At 41.7% G+C, this 22,425-nt stretch overlaps 1 protein-coding gene across 4 annotated transcripts in view; it reads left to right on the forward strand.

The window, feature by feature from the left end:
* The window catches only part of tmem163a (transmembrane protein 163a), a 116,682-nt gene that overhangs the window by 21,941 nt on the left and 72,316 nt on the right, over window positions 1-22,425 (forward strand). For all 4 annotated transcript variants that reach the window (XM_052034022.1, XM_052033933.1, XM_052033756.1 and 1 more), the window contains one exon: window positions 292-411. In XM_052034022.1, coding sequence (XP_051889982.1) covers window positions 292-411 — 120 coding nt within the window. The remainder of the gene's footprint in view (window positions 1-291; window positions 412-22,425) is intronic.

Below are 22,425 nucleotides of genomic sequence, written 5' to 3' on the forward strand. Positions count from 1 at the left end.
TGCATTTTTATGCTGAATTCAATTGTCTGCAGCTCTGACGGCTTGAAACTGGCGAAAAAAATAGGCAGGAATGATTAAATTTATCAAACATTCAGTCTGGGAAACTTAACACCATTGCTTTAAGATTCCACGAATACAAACATTGTGTGTGTGTGTGTACAAACAATAAAAAATCAGCCTGCCACCAATAATCCCTTCAACTGAGATGGATTCTTGCCAGCACCAGTGAGAACCAGATAATCATTAAAAGCGTGCAAGAAGATTTATTTCTTCCTCACCTCTCCCCCCCAGGTTTACTGGAAAGCAGTCAAAAGCTGAAACCCCACGAAGCCCAGAGTTACCGCAGGAAGGCATTGTGGGTGTCCTGGAGCTCCATCGTTGTCACTCTGTCCCTGGCCGTAGCCGCCTTCAGTGAGTACCCAGGCTTTACTCAAGCACCCCCCCCCCCCCCCCCAAGTCACAGAGCTCGTCTATTATCCGTATCCCTCTATCCTTGCACGGTACATCATTAGCGAATGCGCAATTTTATCAACATTAAAGCGGGAAATGGTAAACTCCAAGGAGATAAGATTTGTATAATTTGATATTTCGGCTTGTTCTGTAGTGCTGCTGCAGCGAGTGAAATTCTCTGGCGGAGACCTGCAATGTTTAAGCATCCGTCATTACTGTAATACATTGGTCTCAAAGCTCACGCCTCTTGGAGAATGATTGGCGAGGTGTTTTGAAAGTAATGGGCAGTGGTTGAATTCCGGCGGCAAGACATAGACTTTAATACTCAAAGCAATTTTTAAGAAGCAGCCAGATTCCAAGATGTAAACCCTGGTGAACCAGGATGCTGATAAAAGCGGATCTCTTTTTACTCCAATCGCGCCTTTAAGCATTAAGTAATAGTTATGTAGTATGGCCACAGGATAAACACAATAAAATTGGACTTTGTCCTTTGATTAGCCAGTTCAGTCCAACAAAATATGTTTTAATCAGTGGCGTAACTCAGTGTCTGATCGTCATTTGTATTGTGAGCTTCTTCGTTCGTATAGGTGTAAATTATGTTAATTTATTCTGCAGATAATGGATGAAACAGGTTTTCCATCCAATTGTAATTGGATAAATTAAGTATAAACCTTGTGCCCTGACCCGACATGACACAATAAAGAAATAGCGTCAGGTTGCCTGAGATAGAATTGAAAGTAAAAGTTAAAATACTGGCATAATAAAATTAAAAAAAAGTCATGACAAATGGAACCGATTGAGGAGAGGCAGTCTCAATTTGACTTTGGGTTTCAGTTTGAACATCCAGTTTTTGTCCCTACAGGTTCAATCGGGATTTGTGTTGTATTAGCCGTAAACTTTGTGTTTACTCTCTCTTATGGCAGAAATATGAAAACTGCTTTCTGGATGACTGGTTGTGTTTCCTTTCAGTTTTAGTAAGGTGTCACTGAAATAAACACCGTTGAAATATTGCAATATTGAATTGTTGGAAATAGCTCTATTGTTGTAATATTAAACATGAGCTACCAAACAAAACATCAAAGAATAATTTGGTAGGTTAAATAGCCACTGTAAATTCCCCCTACTGTGTAGGGGAATGGTAGAATTTGGAGAAGAGTTGATTGGAATGGTGGTGGTGGTGGTGGTCCTTGGGGGAGGGAATAAAATTGGATTAGTATAGGAATGGTGTAAATAGCTGCTTGATGGTTGGTGTGGATTCAATGGGTTGAAGGGCCAATTTCTGTGCTACATAAGTCTATGATTCTATGACTGTAACTTTACATAAAAGTTAAGACACTTAAAAATATAACCATGCTTGCAGTTTCATCCATATTTTCCCATTGTATCTTCTCTATCTCTCCTCAGTCATTTCCATCTTATGAGTACTTTTTATCTATTATGCCAATATTATAAATTTTATTCTCAATTCTACTCAGCTGCTCACATTTTTCATTTTTGATTATTGGTGCAACTTTTTAAAGATAGAATTTCCATCATTCCCATGTGTGTTTGCTGTACTTAAACAGTTTAAATATTACATTGGATCCAGTGGCAATCCATTGGGAGATGACTGGTGATTTTTGAAGATAATATACAATGTCTGTATTCCTGGTGGAAAATATAGCCTTTGGAAATAATAAACAGTGAAATGGTTGATGCATAAAACATATTAGGGCTTGAGTTCTCAGATCATTTTAAAAGGATTTTATACCAGTTAAGTAACAATGTCCTATTTAGTGAAACATGATCAAATTGACTCATCGTAGAAGTAGTGCTTTTTCTAAAGGTTTCAATCATTTTTTTGTGAAATATTATGCAAAATTTTAACTCATCTGCAATGTATTGCAACAACAGTAACAACAACTTGAATTATGTACAATTGTTTATATAGCAAAATATCCATTTGCTTCAGAAAAAGGTTTGTAAATAAAATCTGATGTATATTTTACATAAGGAGATTTTAAGTCAGATGGCTGAAGATTGTCAAACAGCATCTTAAAGAGGGGAGGCAGAGAGCTTCAAAGAGAATTCCAGAATTTAGAGCTTGGGAAACTGAACTTATCTGTGGGAGTGGTAGAGCAAGAAAAATCTGGAATGCATGGCTGTTAGGGATGGGAGAGGTCTCATTGATACCATGGTTTTGGAAAGTAAGAATGTTTTGGAAAATAAAATGCTCACTAGATTTTCAAGTAATGCTTTGAACAGGCAATAACATTACTGTTATTCTGCTGTTGAATGTTGAGCAATTTTTGCATGAACTTACCAAAAATATTTGATAAATTATGTGACAAATTATTATTTTGTCTATGCTTGCTTGCAAAACAACATTAACAAAGATACTGAATTTAATGCAATGTAGCATGTGCAACATTTTCTTAATGTCTAAAGATGACAAATATTTAATCTTTCATTTTTGTTCATGTTTATGGACCAACTACCTAACTACTTTCAGGTAGCTTGCAACCCATTTTGTTTCTGCAAAGTGCAAATTAAAAACCTGGCTATCTAAATATGATTTTATTCAATGTAAACTGCTTTTATTAATATTTAGGTAACAATGAATAAAGACGTAAAGAGGAAGGTTTATCAGAATATAACCACTGTGAACACAACATATACAGAATACATTAAAATGGACAAGCAATATTTATTAAGCTCAATTTTTAGAAAGCAGACATAAAGGCCATGGCTTGGTGATGTCTGTCAATGCCAGGTCAATGACAACAACTTGCTTTCACTTCACCATGCAAACACAGACACTGAATATTTATCTGTGACTGAAGACTTGATTTTATTGACGTAAAGAGAACCAAAGATACAGAAGGGTCTGGGGAGGAAATTCAACAGGATGGGTTGATAGGTTGATAGTTCTGTCACTAATAGAGCAGAGATAGTGTAATGGTGAATGAGTACAGAAGGTTGGAGTTAGAAGGAGAAATAAGGCAATTGGCCCAGTAAATGTGGGGTAACATAGGTATGGGAATATTGGAGTTTGTGGAAAGTGGGTATGATGAGGGAATTAGCAAAGTTTAGAAATGACAAAAGCATCAAATGGATGATTGGGATCAAAGCATGCAATAATGCAATGATCTTACTTCCCAATGCAATGAAACACAGAAAACATAGCAGAAGCATAGCTCAGCAGGTCCTATCCTATGCAAATGGGTTGGCAGTGTGTGCAATGAGGTTTATGGTCTCTAATGAGGTTGTACCCTGGTTGAGCTATCACAGCAATGGAGGGATCAGCCCAATACAGTGCACTATCAGTGTCCACTAAAGTCCACACTATAGGAGACACATAAGATCTAATTACATGCAAAAGGCTTTGCAAGACCAGCATTAGGATAAGAAGAAGGATCACTTATTATACATTACTTTCTGAACCAGAATGGTTAAAAAAAATTGGAAACAGAGTTAACATTCCAGATCACGGACCTTTCTTCAAAACTGATGAAAGGTCATCAATCTGAAATGTTAACTTCGTTTCCCTTTCCACAGATGTTGCCTGACCTGCTGAGTATTTCCAACATTTTCATTTCTTGTGTCAGATTATCAGCATCTGCAGTTTTTTGCTTTTTGAATCAGAGTTGTGAACAGATTGACTACAACCTGGATCTACTCCATCAATTGTCCACTAACATCATCAATTTTATCTTACCAAACTGAAGACCTTTTTCCAAAAATATACCGTATTTGTAAAATTTGCAGTACATTCATAAGTCATTACACAAGACAGAGCAATCCATATTACATCAGCTTGCTATCAATTTGCCTTTTACACCTTTTTTTATTATTAATATATGTTTCCCACCTCAGTACACAGTTGTGGGGGGCTTTAAACTGTGCCTGTTCCCCCATAAAGCCTTTGCAGTGGTTGTACCAAATTTCAGCTCATTGCTCAGTATAAAGTCTTGGATCTTGAAATGTGCCAGTCTGCAACGTTTGGAATGTACAGCTCCTTTCATTGGATGACCAGGAAATTTTCTGCAAAAATCCTTGGGCATATTTCAACAAGTTGATAATCATGTAGTTTGTTGCTTATTGTCTCAGTGTACATCCCTGGGAACAGCCCTTGGAGAAGTATCCTGTATTACACAACATCTAGGGATAAACCTTGGGAAAGCTCACTGCAGTTTTTTCCAGATCTTCTTAGCAAATGTGCATTCCAGATGAAAATTGCCACATATGGTGGCACTGAGACACTGTGCTTGAAGAATCTGATAGAGAAGGTCCTTCTCACCAACTGGCAAGCAACATCTTGGTGCTTGTTTGAAAATTCTATTGATGAGACATCTCAGCAAATGACCAAATGGTAGTCTATTTGGGGAAACATCCAACAGGATTTACCACCTCCAGGACAATATGTGCAGACCTTTATTGACTTGTGATCAAAGGTGTTCTTCTCCATGAAATTTCTAGGAAGGATAGGTCGTATGGCATGGTCTAACTGAATGAAACTTTCTGTGGCAACATAGTCAGACCTGTTCTTCACAATAAAATTTCAGTGCTTAGTGACACATGGTGTTTGCATCAAAGCACAACCTGATGCAGTCACACACAAATGTAGTCATCAGATTAGCACCATATTGGATGCATTTCCCATACCACTCTCTGGAATTTTGTACATTGAATCTCTGAGTACACAATCCATTTTTGATCTCCAGATAAAATAGAAAGCTGCTTGCATGATTGTTGCAGTGCAACACCTATTTGACAACAATCATCTAAGCTGCCTTCCACTTTAGCAACACCCTGAGTGCCTGGTACCTAACGACTGCTGCAACAATCAATTTGCTGGGGGAACTCAAAGGGTCGAGCAGCATCTGTTGGGGGGGGGAGGAATTGTCAATGTTTTGGGTTGAACCCCTGCATCAAGACTGAGAGTGCTGAGGGGAGATGACCAGCATAAAGAGGAGAAGGGGAGTGGTGAGAGAGGAGCCCGTGGTGATTGGTAGTTTGAGGATGGGTGAAAGATGATGGGCAGCTTGTGCCAGGTAGGGGAAGGGAGGGGAGGGGGTCGGGTGGAGTTAGGAGACAGTGGCAGGTAGATGAAGGATGCAGACAGAGAAAACAGAAACAAAATATGAGAGGTGGATGGAGCGAGGTGGGAGGAGGGGAGGGTGAAGGTTGGAGACAGCTGCTGGAGGGTGATAAGCAGGAACACAAAGGGCTACCAGTGCTGGACTCTGATACGTAAAGGAAGTGATAATGGGAACCATTAGGGGAGAGGTGAATGACAGATGGAACCAGAACCACATAGGGGAGGTAGTTGGGGGGGGGGTGTGGGGGAAGCCTGTGAATGAACTGTGTGTGTAGTTGGTGGACGGAACCAGGAGGGGGAGAGAGATGAAGATGGGTGATGGGGGGCTGGGAGGGCTGGTGGAAAAGGGGACAAAAATAGGATGATTGGAAGGAGGGGGGTGGGGAACCCACTGGAGGGGAAGGTTGTGAAATGGATTCGAAGGGTCTTGAATGACAAGGACTCTGAACACAGTCTTGGGGTTAAATAATTTATTTATAAAGACAAACACAGGAAAAGATAACGGGGGCAATACACACATACACACACGTGCACTGGTGATTGCGAGCGTGGGGGAAATCGCAACAAGGGTAAGATGCACACACACAGACACACACACGTGCACACACACACACACACACACACACACACACACACACACACACACACACACACACACACAATGAACTGGGTACAAACGATCAAGGAAGAAACAATACAATGCCTGCCACCCCTTGACTCAGTGCAGGAACAGCCCTAAGCTACCGGGAATCTTAACTCAGAATGCCCCTAACCCTGTGGAAGTGCACACTCTTACCAATGGTCTCTTCAGCGTTGTTTCACGAGTCCTCGGTGCAATCGAGAGAGAGAGAGAGAGAGAGAGAGAGAGAGACAAGCACATGCGGCACTTTATAGTGCTGGAAGGCTGGGGGTGGTCCCTTGTCAGAAGAATGCCTTGTGTTTACAACTTATTAGCTCCTGGATCTCCAGGTCCTTCTTATCAAACCAGCCTCATTATTTTTGTTAGGAGAAGTCTTTTTGGACTTCAAGGCAGATCAGCACAATGGAGACTCTCTAGCTAGTACTGTGTTGTCAGATTGACTGGGAGGCATTGTTTGAGTAGAGCTTTCTTTATGATGATCCATAAGACCTTCATCATTAATTTTCATTTGTGTTACCCTCACCATTGTGGGGCTAAATTGATGAGATGACAAACTGGATTAGGCAGTGGTAGGTTCAGCACTACTTGGCTCAGGTGACTGAATGCCCTTGCTTATCTATCCTCACTCTGATAGAAGCCAATGTCTGCATTGAGGGCATTGCTTATTGGTTTTGTACTTGTGTAAGGCAGAATGTTGGTTGTGACACAATATGGATTCTAAGTGATTTCCTAGGAGAAGGAGCTGTTGGAATCAGCTTTTCACATTCCTTCATAATGACACCATTCCAGAGGATCATGTCCTTTCCAACCTGCACAGAATATGCAACAGAGAATCAGCTTCACACACAAAGTAGGTCAGGCAGCATCTATGGAGGGAAATAAACAGTTGACGTTTCGGGTTGAGGCCATTCATCAAGACTGGAAAGGAAGGGAGCAGAAGCCAGAATAAGAAGGTCAGGGGAGGAGCACAAGCTGGCAGGTGATAGGTAAGTCCAGGTGAGAGGGGGAAGGTAGGTGGGTTGGTGGGGGGGAGGAAGATGTAAGAAGTTGAGAGGTGATAGGTAGAAGAGGCAAAGTGCTGAAGAAGAAGGAATCTGGTAGGAGAGGTCAGTAGACCATGGAATAAAGGGAAGGAGATGGGAATAGATGGGCAGGTCATGAGGGGTTTCAATGTAGTCATGGGGGGAAGGGGAAAGAGAAGGGGTGAGGGGGTCACAGGAGGGGTGGGGGTAGGAGGTGAAAAAAAAGGAAAAAAAAGTAGGGGGGAGAAGAGGGGAGGGGTTACTGGAAGTTAGAGAAATCAACGTTGAGGCTGTCAAATTGGAGACTCCCAAGGTGGAATATGAGGTGGTGTTCCTCCAACCTGCATCTGGCCTCAACGTGGCAGTAGAGGAGGCCAAGGATAGACATGTCAGTATGGGAGTGGGATGTAGAACTGAAGTGGCTGGCCACTGGGAGATCCTTGCTTTTGCGGCGGACAGAGTGAAGGTGCTCGACGAAGCGGTCACCCAATCTGCATCGGGTCTCACCAATGTAGAGGAGGCTGCACCAGGAGCACCAGATACAATAAATGACACCCTTGGCCTCACAGGTGAAGCGGTGCCTCAGCTTGCCTTCTCTAGGATTACTGTAGAATACCTGTTTGGACTCTGCAGTTAATTCCAGGGTTGGGGTATTTGTACTGATGACCATGGTGTTCTGATTTTATGACAGAGATGGTTAGAGGGTCATTAGATGTTTATTTATCCCGAGGGGGAATCATGAAGACCCAATATTCATTTTTGGTAGCAAAACCAACCCCATGAAGATCTGGTTTGTCTTTGCAGGAGAAGATGTATCTGCCACCTTATTGCTTGAATTGGCCTTCTCTTGCTTGCCATGCCTTACTCAAGTCAATGATATCCGTGTCAATGTATCAGAGTTCCTGGGCTGTGTTAATGTCCCATTGTTCAGGTCTGTCACTATTTGGTTTGTTCATGAGGGTTCTGAATTTCTGGGTCCTGAATTTCACTGTGTTGAGTGGAAACTGCCTGTATGTGATTCCTTTTAATGTAAGGTGGCTCTTGCTCTCACATGGACTAAGCAGAATGAGGTCTTGGTCCAATGGCATGGAGCTTCAAAAGATTATAAACCATGAGCTTAAAGTAAATAAGTGGACACACTTGCCAATGCCTATTCACACTCTCCCCACATGCACAGAGATGGACATACACGTTCTTGACCTCAACTTCTTTCTTAGCTTTCCTCCCTCAATCTTCTTCCCTCAATCCTCCTTCCACCCTCTAAACCCCTCCTTTTCAATGTCCTTCACCTGCTCTCTTCCTTCAATATCTCCCTCTCTCTGACCTCCACTCTCTCCCTCCACCTCTCTCCACTCTCCTTTTTCACTCCTCCACACTCTTCTCCCCATCATCCCTCACTGCCCAGCTTCAAAACAGTTGCCCCCTCTCAGACTGACACCTCCACGACTGCCACCATTTGCTTGCTCCAGAGTAGCTCTGTAGCCACTTGTCATCCTGAGCTCAGATGATTGAACCAAAGCTCCTGTCCTTAACACCAGGCCTAGGCTTCAGCCTGGAGTCTATCCCAGACTGGACTGCCTTCCCTTGTAATTCTCGTGTTGCCTGGGACTTGGAGCCCTGGGTGGAATCCTCCAAGCTTTCTCAGGGAAAGGCCTGCATACCCACCCAATGCTGTCTGTTTTGGCAAGGTGGCATTCAGGCACTGAATATCCCAGGAGGAGGAGTTGAAGAAACCACAAATTGTGGAGGAGGGTGAGGAGTAGTAGTTGGGGAGGGTGGAGGCAACTCTGAACAATGCTGTAATTCATTTCAGGAATGTTAAGCAAAAGGTGATGCATTGCGAAAAGGATGCAGAAGTGGTGGAGAAAGAGTAAAAATAATTTAAATGGATAATACCAGAAGTGAGAGAGCACAACTGTGAGGAAAGTCTGAACTGCTGGAGTTCATTTCTCTTGAAAGGAGATTTCACAAAAGTGATCTGATTGAGATCTTTAAAATATTGAAGGAGTTTGAGAGTGTGAATGGGCAATAAAGAAATTTCTTCATTCCAGGAATGGTAAGGACATCAGTGTTATAGAATCATAGAGTAATCAAGTTATATAGTGCAGAAACAGGCCCTTTGCTGAACATTTACTGCCTATCTATACTAATCCCATTTACCAGCAACTTGGAGATTCAAGTCCTTGGCATATGGGCAATTAATGCTGGCTTTGCCAGCGATGCCTTGAACCTGAAAAATGAATAAATAGACAAAATAAATGGCACATGTTACCATTGAAAATGTGAAAGTCAAAAAAAAGTAAATGCTGGAGTCCAAGAAGAGGTGGATGAAATGGACACATGGAGTATCGATGGAGACCCAGTCAACTGAATAGCCTGCTTTTGTGCTTCATTTCCTTTATCATTCTATGCAGAAATATCATAACCACAAGTAAATCTGGTGAGAAATTTAGGGAGGAACTTATTTACAGAAGGACTGATGGGATGTAGAATGGTTAAGACAAATAACATGGATGTATTTAAGTGAAAACTCGATAAGTTCTTGCAGGGAAAGAAACAACAGGAAAGGGTGATTAGGTAAGATTGGAGGAGGCTCCTGTGGAGCACAAACAACGGCACAAATGACTTTTATCTTGAATTCTGTTTGTACAGCAAACCGCTTGAACTAAATCCATTTTTAATGAAGTAGCTCCTTTTAGTCATTGATGTCAAAAGTTTTCATTATTTTCTTGTAATTTAGCAAAATCTAACTCATTAAGGGCCCTACAGCCCTTTTAACAGCTCTGAACCTGTGCTGGTTGCTTGAATCTGTGACTGACATAAACTGTGATTTGATGAGGCAGAATGTTCAAGCAAGTTTTTTATATTTATTTAGATATGTTTTTTTCTTACAGTTACTCAACCTACGCACTTATTTTCAAATTTTGATTTTTCCTCAGAATTTTTCTTTTAACATCAATAGATATTCAAGGCATAAAATTACTTGACAGCTTTGTTGTGTGTGACTGAAGCAACTCATAATACATTGAGCAAAATATTAGAAAAAGTGAATGCAGAGATAATGGTTCAGATGGTTCAGAAGTCAGCTCAACATTGGCTCAGAGAAAGCTGCACATAAATATATAGCAGTCTCTGTGGTGTGGATTTCCCCATTTCCAATATTAACATTACTTTGTTGTCAGCTATAGGAGAAATCTGGTGTCCAGTGATGATGATATCATCAAGTAGGCTTAACAGTGAAAAACTCATACAGATTGTAAACCAGGAAATAAAAAGTTACAATTCTCAAATAACCTGTAAGGTATTTTATAGAGCATCAGATAAACTTAGTGATATTCAAATGGGGTTAAGATAGAAGCAGAAATATCATAAACAAACATCAAAAACTATTTATAGTAGAAAACAGAAAATGTCGGAAAAACAAAGCAGGTCAGGCAGAAAATGTAACAAGGGAAACAGAATTAACAGTTCAGGTGAAAGGGACCTTTATCAGAAAAGGAAAAGTGAGAATACAAGTTAATTTTAAATTGCAGTGAGGGTGAGGGAGGGATGGATAGGACAAAGGAAATGACTATCTCTTTCATCATCCAGAGCATTCAGAGTACTCTGGATTGGTTTATTCTTCCTTTGACCACCTTAGGAATATGCCTTAGTTGTATATGAACTGTCTCCTCTTTAAAGGTATCCCTTTAAAGGCGATGATCTTTGTGTCCTCACTGGCCACAGGAGTAGTGCCAGATGATTGGTGGGTGGCAAATGTTGTCCTTTGTTTAAGAAAGGGAGTAGGGATAACCATGGGAATTATAGACCCAGTGAGTCTTACTTCAGTGGTGGGCAAATTACTGGAGAAGATTCTTAGAGACAGGATTTATGGGCATTTAGAGAAGCATAGGCTGATTAGGGGCAGTCAGCATGGCTTTGTGAGGGGCAGGTCATGCCTCACGAGACTGATTGAATTCTTTGAGGATGTGACAAAGCACATTGATGGCGGTAGAGCTGTGGATGTGGTATACATGGATTTTAGAAAGGCATTTGATAAAGTTCCTCATGGAAGGCTCATTCAGAAAGTCAGGAGGCATGGGATCCAGGGAAACTTAGCTTTGTGGATTCAGAATTGGCTCGCTCATAGAAGACAAGAGGGTGGTGGTAGATGAAGCATATTCTGCCTGGAGGTCAGTGACTAGTGGTGTTCCGCAAGGATCTGTTCTAGGACCCCTGCTCTTTGTGATTTTTATAAATGACTTGGATGAGGATGTGGAAGGGTGGGTTGGTAAGTTTGCTGATGATACAAAGGTTGGTGGTGTTGTGGATAGTGTAGAAGGTTGCTGTAGATTACAACAGGACATTGATAGAATGCAGAGCTGGGCTGAGAAGTGGCAGATGGAGTTCAACCCTGAAAAGTGTGAAGTGATACACTTCGGGAGATCAAATTTGAAGGAAGAATACAAGGTTAATGGCAGGACTCTTAGCAGTGTGGAGGAACAGAGGGATCTTGGGGGCCACGTCTGTAGATCCCTCAAGGTTGCCGCACAGGTTGATAGGGTTGATAGTGTACGGTGCGTTGGCCTTCATTAGTAGGGGTACTGAGTTCAAGAGCCGCAAGGTAATGTTGCAGCTCTATAGAACTCTGGTTAGGCCACACTTGGGGTATTGTGTTCAGTTCTGGTTGCCTCATTATAGGAAGGATGTGGAAGCTTTAGAGAGGGTGCAGAGGAGATTTATCAGGATGCTACCTGGATTGGAGAGCATGTCTTATGAGGATAGTTTGATTGAGTTAGTGCTTTTCTCTTTGGAGAGAAGATGGATGAAAGGTGATTTGATAGAGGTGTACAAGATGATAAGAGGCATAGATCAAGGGAACAGCCAGAGACTTTCACCCAGGGTGACAATGGCTAACATGAGGGGACAAAATTTTAAGGTGATTGGAGGAAGATATAAGGGGGACGTCAGGGGTAAGTTTTTTACACAGAGAGTGGTGGGTGTGTGGGACGCACTGCTGGCAGAGGTTGTGGGGGCAGATACATTCGGGACATTTAAGAGACTCTTAGATAGCCACATGAATGATAGAGAAATGGGGGGCTGTGTGGGAGGGGAGGGTCAGATAGATGTTAGAGCAGGATAAAATGTCGGCGCAACATTGTGGGCCAGAGGGCCTGTACTGTGCTGTAGTGTTCTATGTTCTTTACTTTGAGAGGGCAAGACCTCAAAGGGACACATAAAAGCTGTGAAATACAGAGCTGTGGGAAGCGCCCAGCGGATCAGGCTGTGCGAGCAGAGAGAGAAAGACTGTTTCATTACTACAAATAGTTGACCTACAGCAGACCTGGTCTGTTCTGATATAATCAGAACTCAGTGTATTACAAGTTACTTGAGTCATTTCATGCCTTGACTATCTATTACGTTAAAAGAAAAATACTGAGGAAAAATCAAAACTTGAAAATAAGTGTGTAGGTCGAATAACAGTATGAAAAGAAAACATATCTAAGAAGATAGATAAAAGTTACCTAAATTTGTAAAATGCTATATTGAATCCAGAGCCTGCAACATGCACAGATGAGGTGCACTTTAAACTTATGTTGGGCCTGATTGATATTTTAAAATTAAAGATTTTTGAAACGATTAATCACAGGGAATTGGACTCCACATATACAATTAATTTTTTAAGGACAGGTTAGTTGTTCAACATTTACAGTCACGCCTCATTGGACATAGCACAGTACAGCACAGCAATATGCCCTTTAGTCCATGATGTCTGTGCTGGTCATGATGCCAATCTAACAATTCCCATCTAGTTGCACATGGTCTGTAACCCTCTATTCCCTGCCTGCTTATGTGTTTGTCAAAATGCTTCTTAAACGTTGCTATCATGTTTGCTTCTACCACATCCCCTGTCAGTATGTTCCAGGCACCTACCACACCCTGTGTAAAACAAAAACTTACCTCATAAATCTCCTTTAAACTTTTCCCCTATTACCTTAAAGCTATGCCTCTAATCAGCCTCTTCCATCAGCCTCTGATGCTCTGGAGAAAACAGTCCAAGTTTGTCCAACCTCTCCTTATAGTTAATACAGTTCAATCGGGCAACATCCTGCTGAACCTCTTCTCGGGATTGCTGCCAGTGCCACGCGATAGTGAAGGCAGGAACAGGAGGAGGTGGCAGATAAATGCGTGGCTGAGAAGTTGGTGCAGGAGGGAGGGTTTTAGATTTCTGGATCGTTGGGATCTCTTCTCGGGAAGGTGGAACCTGTACAGAGAGGACGGGTTACACCCGAACCAGAAGGGGGCCAATATCCTTGCGGCCAGGTTTGCTAGGGTGGTTCGGGAGGGTTTAAACTAGTTTGTGAGGGGGGAAGGGAACCGGAGGAGTAGGTCAGTGGAAGAAGGGGATGGGGAAAAGTTAGATCGAACAGGTAGAGAGGCTTTGGGGAAGGAGAAGCAGAATACAGGCTATAAAAGTAGTAAGGTAGATGGACCGAAGTGTGTTTACTTAAATGCAAGAAGCATCAGGAATAAGGGAGATGAACTGAGGGCTTGGATAAGTATGGGGGACTATGATATTGTGGCTATTACTGAGACGTGGCAGACGTCAGGGCAGGAGTGGATATTGAATATTCCTGGTTTTCGGTGTTTTAAGAGGGATAGGGAAGGGGGGAGAAGAGGAGGAGGGGTGGCAATACTGGTCAGGGACACTGTTATGGCTGTGGAAAGGATGGATGTTGTAGAAGGATCATTTCTAGAGTCTGTATGGGTGGAAGGAACAAGAAAGGAGCAGTTACTCTACTAGGAGTATTCTATAGGCCCTCCGGTAGCAGTAGAGATATAGAGGAGCAGATTGGCAGGCAGTGTTTGGAGAGAAGCAAAAATAACAGGGTTGTTATAGTGGGAGACTTCAACTTCCCAAATATAGACTGGAACCTGCTTAGTGCCAAAGGTTTAGATGGGATGGAATTTGTTAAATGTGTCCAGGAGGGATTCCTGACGCAGTATGTTGACAGGCTGACTAGAGGGAATGCCATGCTAGATCTAGTTTTAGGAAATGAACCGGGACAGGTGAAGGATCTATTGGTGGGTGAGCATTTGGAGGACAGTGACCATTGCACCATAACCTTTAAAATTGTCATGGACAGGGACAGGTGCAGAGAGGACAAGAAGATATTTAATTGGGGAAGGATGAACTATGAGGCTATAAGGAGAGAACTTGGGAGTGTTAAGTGAGATGTCCTTTTTGAAGGGAAATGTACCATGGAGATGTGGTCGATGTTCAGGGATCTTATGCAGGATGTTAGGGATAAATATGTCCCGGTGAGGCAGAGAAGGAATGGCAGGGTGAAGGAACAGTGGGTGACGAGAGAGGTGGAACGACTAGTTAGGGAGAAGAAGGTAGCATACATAAGGTATAAGCAGCAAGGTTCAGACAGGGCCCGTGAGGAATATAGAGTAGCGAGGAAGGAACAAGAAGGCTGAGGAGAGCTAGAAGGGGACATGAAAAGGCGTTGGCTAGTAGGGTTAAGGAAAATCCCAAGGCCTTTTTCACGTATGTGAAGGGTAGGAGGATGGGTAGGGTAAAGGTAGGTCCGATAAAAGACAAAGGTGGGAGAATGTGCCTGGAGGCGGCGGAAGTGGGAGAAGTTCTCAATGAATACTTCTCTTCGGTATTCACCAAGGAGAGGGGTCTTGATGACGCGGAAGGGAGTGCTGGTAAGGGTAATGTTCTCGAGGTTGTAGATATCAAGAGAGAAGATGTGTTGAAGTTGTTAAATAATATCAAGACAGATAAGTCTCCGGAGCCTGACAGGATTTTCCCCAGGCTGCTTCGAGAGGCGAGGGAGGAGATTGTTGAACCGCTGGTAAGGATCTTTGAGACCTCGTTGTCCACGGGAATGGTGCCGGATGATTGGAGGGTGGCGAATATTGTCCCCTTGTTCAAAAAAGGTAGTAGGGATAGTCCAGGGAATTACAGATCGGTGAGCCTTACGTCTGTGGTGGGTAAGCTGTTAGAAAGGATTCTGAAGGATAGGATCTATGAACACCTGGAGAATCATGGACTGATTAGGGACAGCCAGCATAGCTTTGTGAAGGGAAGATCTTGCCTCACAAGCCTGATAAGAGTTCTTTGAGGAGGTTACGAGGGTAGTGCGGTGGATGTGGTCTATATGGATACCTCATGGTAGGCTTCTTCAGAAGGTCAGAGGCCAAGGGATCCAGGGAAGCTTGGCTGTGTGGATTAGGAATTGGCTTGCCCGTAGAAAGCAGAGGGTTGTAGTGGAGGGAATACCCTCGGATTGGAGGGCAGTGACTAGTGGTATCCCGCAGGGATTGGTTCTGGGACCTCTATTTTTTGTGATATTTATAGATGACTTAGATGAGGGGGTGGAGGGCTGGGTTAGTAAGTTTGCGGACGACACTAAGATCGGCGGTGTTGTGGATAGTGTGGAGGGCTGTCGGAACTTACAGAGGGATATTGATAGGATGCAGAGCTGGGCTGACAAGTGGCAGATGAAGTTCAATCCGGAGAAGTGTGAGGTGGTACACTTTGGAAGGACAAACTCCAGGGCAGAGTACAGGGTAAACGGCAAGGTACTTGGCAGTGTAGAGGAGCAGAGGGATCTGGGGGTTCATATTCACAGATCACTGAAAGTTGCCTCACAGGTGGATAGAGCAGTTAAGAAGGCCTATGGGATGTTAGCTTTCATAAATCGTAGGATTGAGTTTAAGAGCCGCGAAGTGATGATGCAGCTTTACAAAACTCTAGTTAGGCCACACCTAGAGTACTGTGTTCAGTTCTGGTCGCCGCATTATAGGAAGGATGTGGAGGCGTTGGAGAGGGTGCAGAGGAGATTTACCAGGATGCTGCCTGGATTAGAGCGTATGGAATATGAGCACAGGCTTAAGGTGCTAGAGCTTTATTCACTGGAAAGGAGGAAGATGAGAGGAGACATGATAGAGGTATATAAAATATTGAGAGGAATAGATAGAGTAGACAGTCAGCGCCTCCTTCCCAGGGCACCAATGCTCAAGATGAGAGGGCATGGCTTTAAGGTTATGGGTGGGAGGTTCAGGGGAGATGTCAGGGGGAGGTTTTTCACCCAGAGAGTGGTTGATGCATGGAATGCTCTGCCTGGGGTGGTGGTGGAGGCAGATACATTGGACAGGTTCAAGAGTTTGTTGGATCGGCATATGGAGGAATGTGAGATAGAGGGATATGTGGGAGGAAAGGGTTAGATAGTGTGAGGGTGGTTTGATGGACGGCACAACATGGTGGGCCGTAGGGCCTGTTTTGTGCTGTATGGTTCTATGGTTCTGCGCCCTCTCTAGACCCTCCACATCCTTCCTGTAGTGTGTCAAGCAGAACTGCACACAATACTCCAGAAGTGACCTAACCAAAGTTTTATACAGCTGCAACATGATTTCCACCTTTTATACTCGGTGCCCCGACTGATGAAGGTAATCATGTCGTCCTCCTTTATCTACTTGTGTTGTCACTTTCAGGAAGCTATGGACTTGCAGCCCAAGATCCCTCTGTACATCTGAAGGGTCCCACTGTTTACTTTATACTTTCCTCTTGCAATTGACCTCCCAAAATCCATCACCTCACATTGCCCATTTGCCATTTCTCCACCCAAATCTCCAATGATCGATATCCTGCTGTATCCCTTTGACAACCTTCCTCACTATTCACAATGCCACCAATTTCCAATTTTTTTTGTTGTCTGCAAACTTAATAATCAGACCACCTACATTTTCATCCAAATCATTAATATACATTACAAATAACAGTAGTCCCAGCATGGATTCTTGCGAAACACCACTGGTCACAGAGCTCTATTCAGAATAAAACTCCTCCACCACTACCCTCTGTCTTCCATGATCAAGCCAATTTTGTATCCAATGTACCAATTCACTGTGGATCCCATGTGACTTAATCTTCTGAACCAGCCTAACTTGAGGGACTTTGTCAAATGCTTTACTGAAGTCCGTGTAGATATCATCCACTGCCCAATCTCAAAAATCATTCTTGTCACCTTCTCAAGAAACTCAATCAAATTTGTGAGACAGGACCTCCCCCACAAAAAGCCATGCTGACTATCCCTAACAAGTCCATTCTTTTCCAAATGTGAGTAAATCCTGTCCCTAAGAATCTTCTCCAATAATTTCCCTGCCACTGATGTAAGGCTCACCAGCCTATAATTTTCTGGATCGGCAATAATTTCCTATTGCCCTTCTTAAACAAAGGAACAACTTTTGGCTCTTCTTCAGTCTTCTGGGATGTCGCCTGTGGTGAAAGAAGATACAAGGATCTCTGTCAAGGCCCCATGAATTTCCTCCCTTACCTACCTCAGTATCCTGACCTGGATTCCATCAGGCCCTGGGGACATATCCACCTTAATGTTTTTCAAAGTACACAACACCTCCTCCTTCTTAATATTGACATGCCTTTCAGCAAATTAAAACTGTTTCAGAGCTTTTCATAGTGAGAATAGTGCATACATTGTTGCATTCTCATTAGATCATTGATTTTAATTGATTTCCTGAGCAAAGTCTAGGGCAGTGCACAGTGGAAGCACAGGATATTACTGATAGCTACTTCTAAAATTTCAATGTCTAACCGCGCCGGTTTGTACTCCTGCTGTGATATTTCCTTTATTGTAGCAATGAGAGGCTGATGTTATTATCATGGTAAATCCTGATGCAACAGTCCCTAATTATAATAAGTTTCTATTAAAGTATATTGCAAGTTTTATGAAACCATAGAAACGGCATCACTAAAGGTCAGTGGCCCACTGTGATGGTGCTAGCTCTTTAATTAGTGCGGCTTCCTCTTAGCCTACTTTTTTTCTTTCTTCATTTCTTTGTACGTTTTTTCTTACTCAACTACTTCTTTGTCATTGCAGCCTAGAATTAGCCAAATGTACTGAAAAATATTCTCCAATGAAAGATGTTCAGTATGACCAATGTTCAGTATGATCAAAAATCATTCTTGTCACCTTCTCAAGAAACTCAATCAAATTTGTGAGAGAGGACCTCCCCCACAAAAAGCCATGCTGACTATCCCTAATATGTCCATTCTTTTCCAAATGCAAGTAAATCCTGTTCCTAAGAATCTTCTCCAATAATTTCCCTGCCACTGATGTAAGGCTCACCAGCCTATAATTTTCTGGATTGGCAATAATTTCCTATTGCCCTTCTTAAACAAAGGAACAACTTTTGGCTCTTCTTTAGTCTTCTGGGATCTCGCCTGTGGTGATAGAGAATACAAGGATCTCTGTCAAGGCCCCATGAATTTCCTCCCTTACCTCCCTCAGTATCCTGACCTGGATTCCATCAGGCCCTGGGGACATATGTATCACCAAATGTAGGAGGGAAAGATGTTCATTTGAGGTTGGGATTCCAATTAGAACTGATTTTCCTCAGGTCCCACTGAACTGAGGAAAATGAGTCAGGCTAGCAGTTGGATGATTAAACTTTTAACGCCAGGCTGCATTTTGGAAGAAGAGGATGAACAGAAGGATTGGAGGCCTTAGACCTCATAACTGAAAGTACCAGTGGGGAAGATTTGGTAAGGAGTTTAGAGGGGTTGACAGGCCATGACTGGAGCCTGAGTGCAGTGGATAGCTAAAACAGTTGAACAGTGGAAGGCATTTTATTCCTGAATCTGGCAGTCCTCAACTACCTCAAGTACTAGAAATCTCAAGTAGCCAGAGTTAAACTAAAACTGTGGTTAAGCAAGAAAGTAAGAGGCCTTCATTAATCTCAAGATTTCCAACCCACCTCCCAGAATTGTCTTGATTGCCCAGCACCACCAACCTCCTATCCTGCCTCCATAACAACTAGGCGTGGGCAGATTGGTGCCAGGATTCAGGTCTTTTATGTTTTAAAATTCACTCATCTCAACCCCACCAATTAATGGGTGTTGAAATTCCCCTTCCACTTATGCAAACTGTAAACCCAGTATCCTATTTTGCGGGATTCTATTTCCATATGCCTTGGTCTTCATTATTTCCTGTAATATTTTGTTCTGAATGGGAAATTCTGCCTAACATGCTCCAAACAAACACAGAATACCACTCTACTGGACTAGTGTGATCATTTATGATATTAGCTTTGTAATTTGGTATTGGTTTATTATTATTGTCACTTGTACCGAGGTGAAAAACTTGTTTTGCGTACCAATCGTACAGGTCAATTCATTACACAGTGCAGTTACATTGAGTTAGTACAGAGTGCATTGAGGTAGTACAGGTAAAAACAATAACAGTACAGAATAAAGTGTCACAGTTCTAGAGAAAGTGCAGTGCATTTTAAAGTGATTTTTTACAGAAGTTATAGACAAAGTAAGCCTATCTTCCTTCAGCCTTTTTGATCATGCAGAGAGCGACTTTGCCTCAATAGCATTTTCCTCTTGCTCCTGCATATTCTTTCTCCCAGGTGGGTGGTGAGGCTTTGACACTATTTTAAATACTTTACAAGGCCTTTGAATAAAGGCACTTGATTTGTTTCATAATCTGAAAAATATTACCTAATGCCAAGATCAAGGGTCTAAATTATGTATTAAATATTTGTAATAACACTATTACAAATTGTCTAAGTAGAAAGGATATGTGAGGTGCATACTAAATGAAGATTTGGAATTCTGCAGTACTGCAGCAGAATAGTTGTGTTGGCTCAATTGCTGTTACAACAATTGCCTTCACACCATAATAGCTTCCTACACCATTTGTAGCACTTACTTTATCAGGACCATTCATTGAATGACCACTAAAATCAAGACACTTGAACAAAATCACAGAACCCAGACGGTGAATGGCACCAATGAAAGTAATCATGAGATACCATTTCAAGAGAAACATATACTTTAAAGGCATATAAGCACATTGGAAGAAAGAAAAAGAAGCAGGCTAGTTGAGCCCACTAGTTCATTCTTTGAACTGAGGTCACAGCTGATGTGAGACCTAATTCAATACAGGTGCCTTTTCTTCACATCCTTCAAATCAATCTTACATTTTAATTAGCAATTGACTGCAGTTTGCATTGGAGAGTTCCAAACTTCTACCATTGTTTGCATGAAAAAGTGGTTCCTAACATTACCCTTTGAATGTATAGTTTAGATTTTTAGACCATGGTTCCAGGTCATAGCCTCCCAACCCGTGGATATTCCTCTCTACCTACCCTATCAGTTCTTAAATTAAACCGATCAAGTCATCCACTAATACTCTATATTTCAGAGACTGCAACCCTCAGTGTTGTAATCCCTCTTTGTGGCTTAACTCTTGGGAATATGTCTGCAGGTAAAAGCTGAAATCAACAGAATCCAATTTCAGAAGCAGTGCCCAAGGCACAGCTGCTACTGCATCGCACATTTAGCACAAGTGACATGGGATGAATATCTATGCCTTGGAATCCATATCGTTGTTGTAAGTCCATATTTTATTCCTTCCAAAGCTAATATGTCTTGAAGTTGTGGTGATTAGAATTTCTCATAGTCCCCTGATGTGATCTAACCAGGATTTTGTATAGTTGTAGTCTATATTTTAATCCCTTTGCATTCTGAACCTCTGGTATAAAAGCTAACATTCCATTCACTATTTTTGCTTTTATAATGACCAATTTGCATGAACTTCTTGCTCTCTTTAGAGCTCTCCTGTTCAAAATGTACTCTGATTTATTCTATTTACATTTAAAGTGGATGATCTCACTCTTGCCTGTATTGAAATCCAGCTGACACAATTTTACTCCAACAGTTAATCTATGTAGCCTTATGTTTTCATCTAAGCTGCTTGTACTGCTGCTTATATTTGTGCCATTGGCAAACTTGGATATGTGGCTATCCATGTTGCCATCTTTGTTTAACAAGCACTGTGAATGATTAAGGCCCCAGTACAGATCCAAGGGGATACACTATACACATCCATCAATGAGACTATCTGCTCATTATGTATCTTCTCTTCCTCTTATTGAATCATAATTTTTTTATTTATGTAGAGATAAGAATTTAAAAAAATGAAAGAGGATTTGTGGTTAAAAAAAAGGAATCTTGTTTAACATTATTAACGTTGCAACCACTGCAGGAGTAAATTTTGCTAATGGATTTAATAAGTGTATTTACGTGTGTCTTGTGGTATTCTAGCAACAGGAACCTACAATAGAAGAAGGGCCGACAAATTCCTATCTAACTTTATTCGCAGTGTCCCACAGGGATCTATGCTGGGTCTTCAATTATTCACTATTTTTATTAATTGCAGATGAATTACATTCAGGAATGCTATTTATTGAGAAGTGTGAAGGTGACCCTTTTAAATTCCACCCGCCTCCCCTTTGCTCCCAACCTTTCATTGCCTAAACTTCATTCAGTGATAGCACATTGTGGTTAAAGTTTCGGTCTTGTGGCATAAGGGTATCCTATTGCACTATTGCATTATGCTTTTGGAAGGACAAGCAAGTCACTTGTACAATACAAGCTTCCAGTATGACAATCTAGCTGTATTGTTGGATGTGGACTTTCAGTGGAAGTGTTAATACTGAAATTCAGGTAGATGTAAGCTATCTCATGGTAGCATTTTGAAGAACACAAAAGCTATCCCTACTGGGCTGGCCAATATATCTCAACCAAAGTAGCTAAAACAGATTATCCCATTGTTATCAGGTTACTGTTTCTGTGAGTTTGCATTAGCAATTTGGCTGCTGTTTCTACATTACAGCACTAACAACACCTCAAATATAACATTGATTGTAAAATATATTTTGAAGCCCTGAGACTATGAAATGCATTGTAGGAAAATGGCTCTTTCTGATCTTTCCATATTACATTAGTGTAATGAAAGCTCTATTACAGTTTACAGATTAACAATATTTGTTTATAATTCTAAGAAGTAATTAATACTCTAGATTTTGTAAAATTATGTTTTTGAAATTTAGATGCAATGTTATAAAATTTATCTTGCTTCAGCTGTTCATGCAAAATTCATTTGTAAGAAAATGAAGAATTATTTTATTGTCGGGGAACAGTAAATAAAGATAATTGGAAGCTTCTGAGCCTTTACATTCTCTGCAGATGTATATAAACTTCTATATAACTAGTGGCCAGTCGGTGAAACATCACCTTATGGATGAAGCTACCATTTTATCATTGCTTTAAAAGAAACGTAACAACAAACTTACAGAAACGTCATGTTTACTCTTTTAACAACTCTTGTATGACAATCACAAAGTCAATGCGTGTATCCATTGACTTTTCT

The sequence above is a fragment of the Pristis pectinata genome, chromosome 1, assembly GCF_009764475.1.
Source record: "Pristis pectinata isolate sPriPec2 chromosome 1, sPriPec2.1.pri, whole genome shotgun sequence".
Lineage (NCBI taxonomy): Eukaryota > Metazoa > Chordata > Chondrichthyes > Rhinopristiformes > Pristidae > Pristis > Pristis pectinata.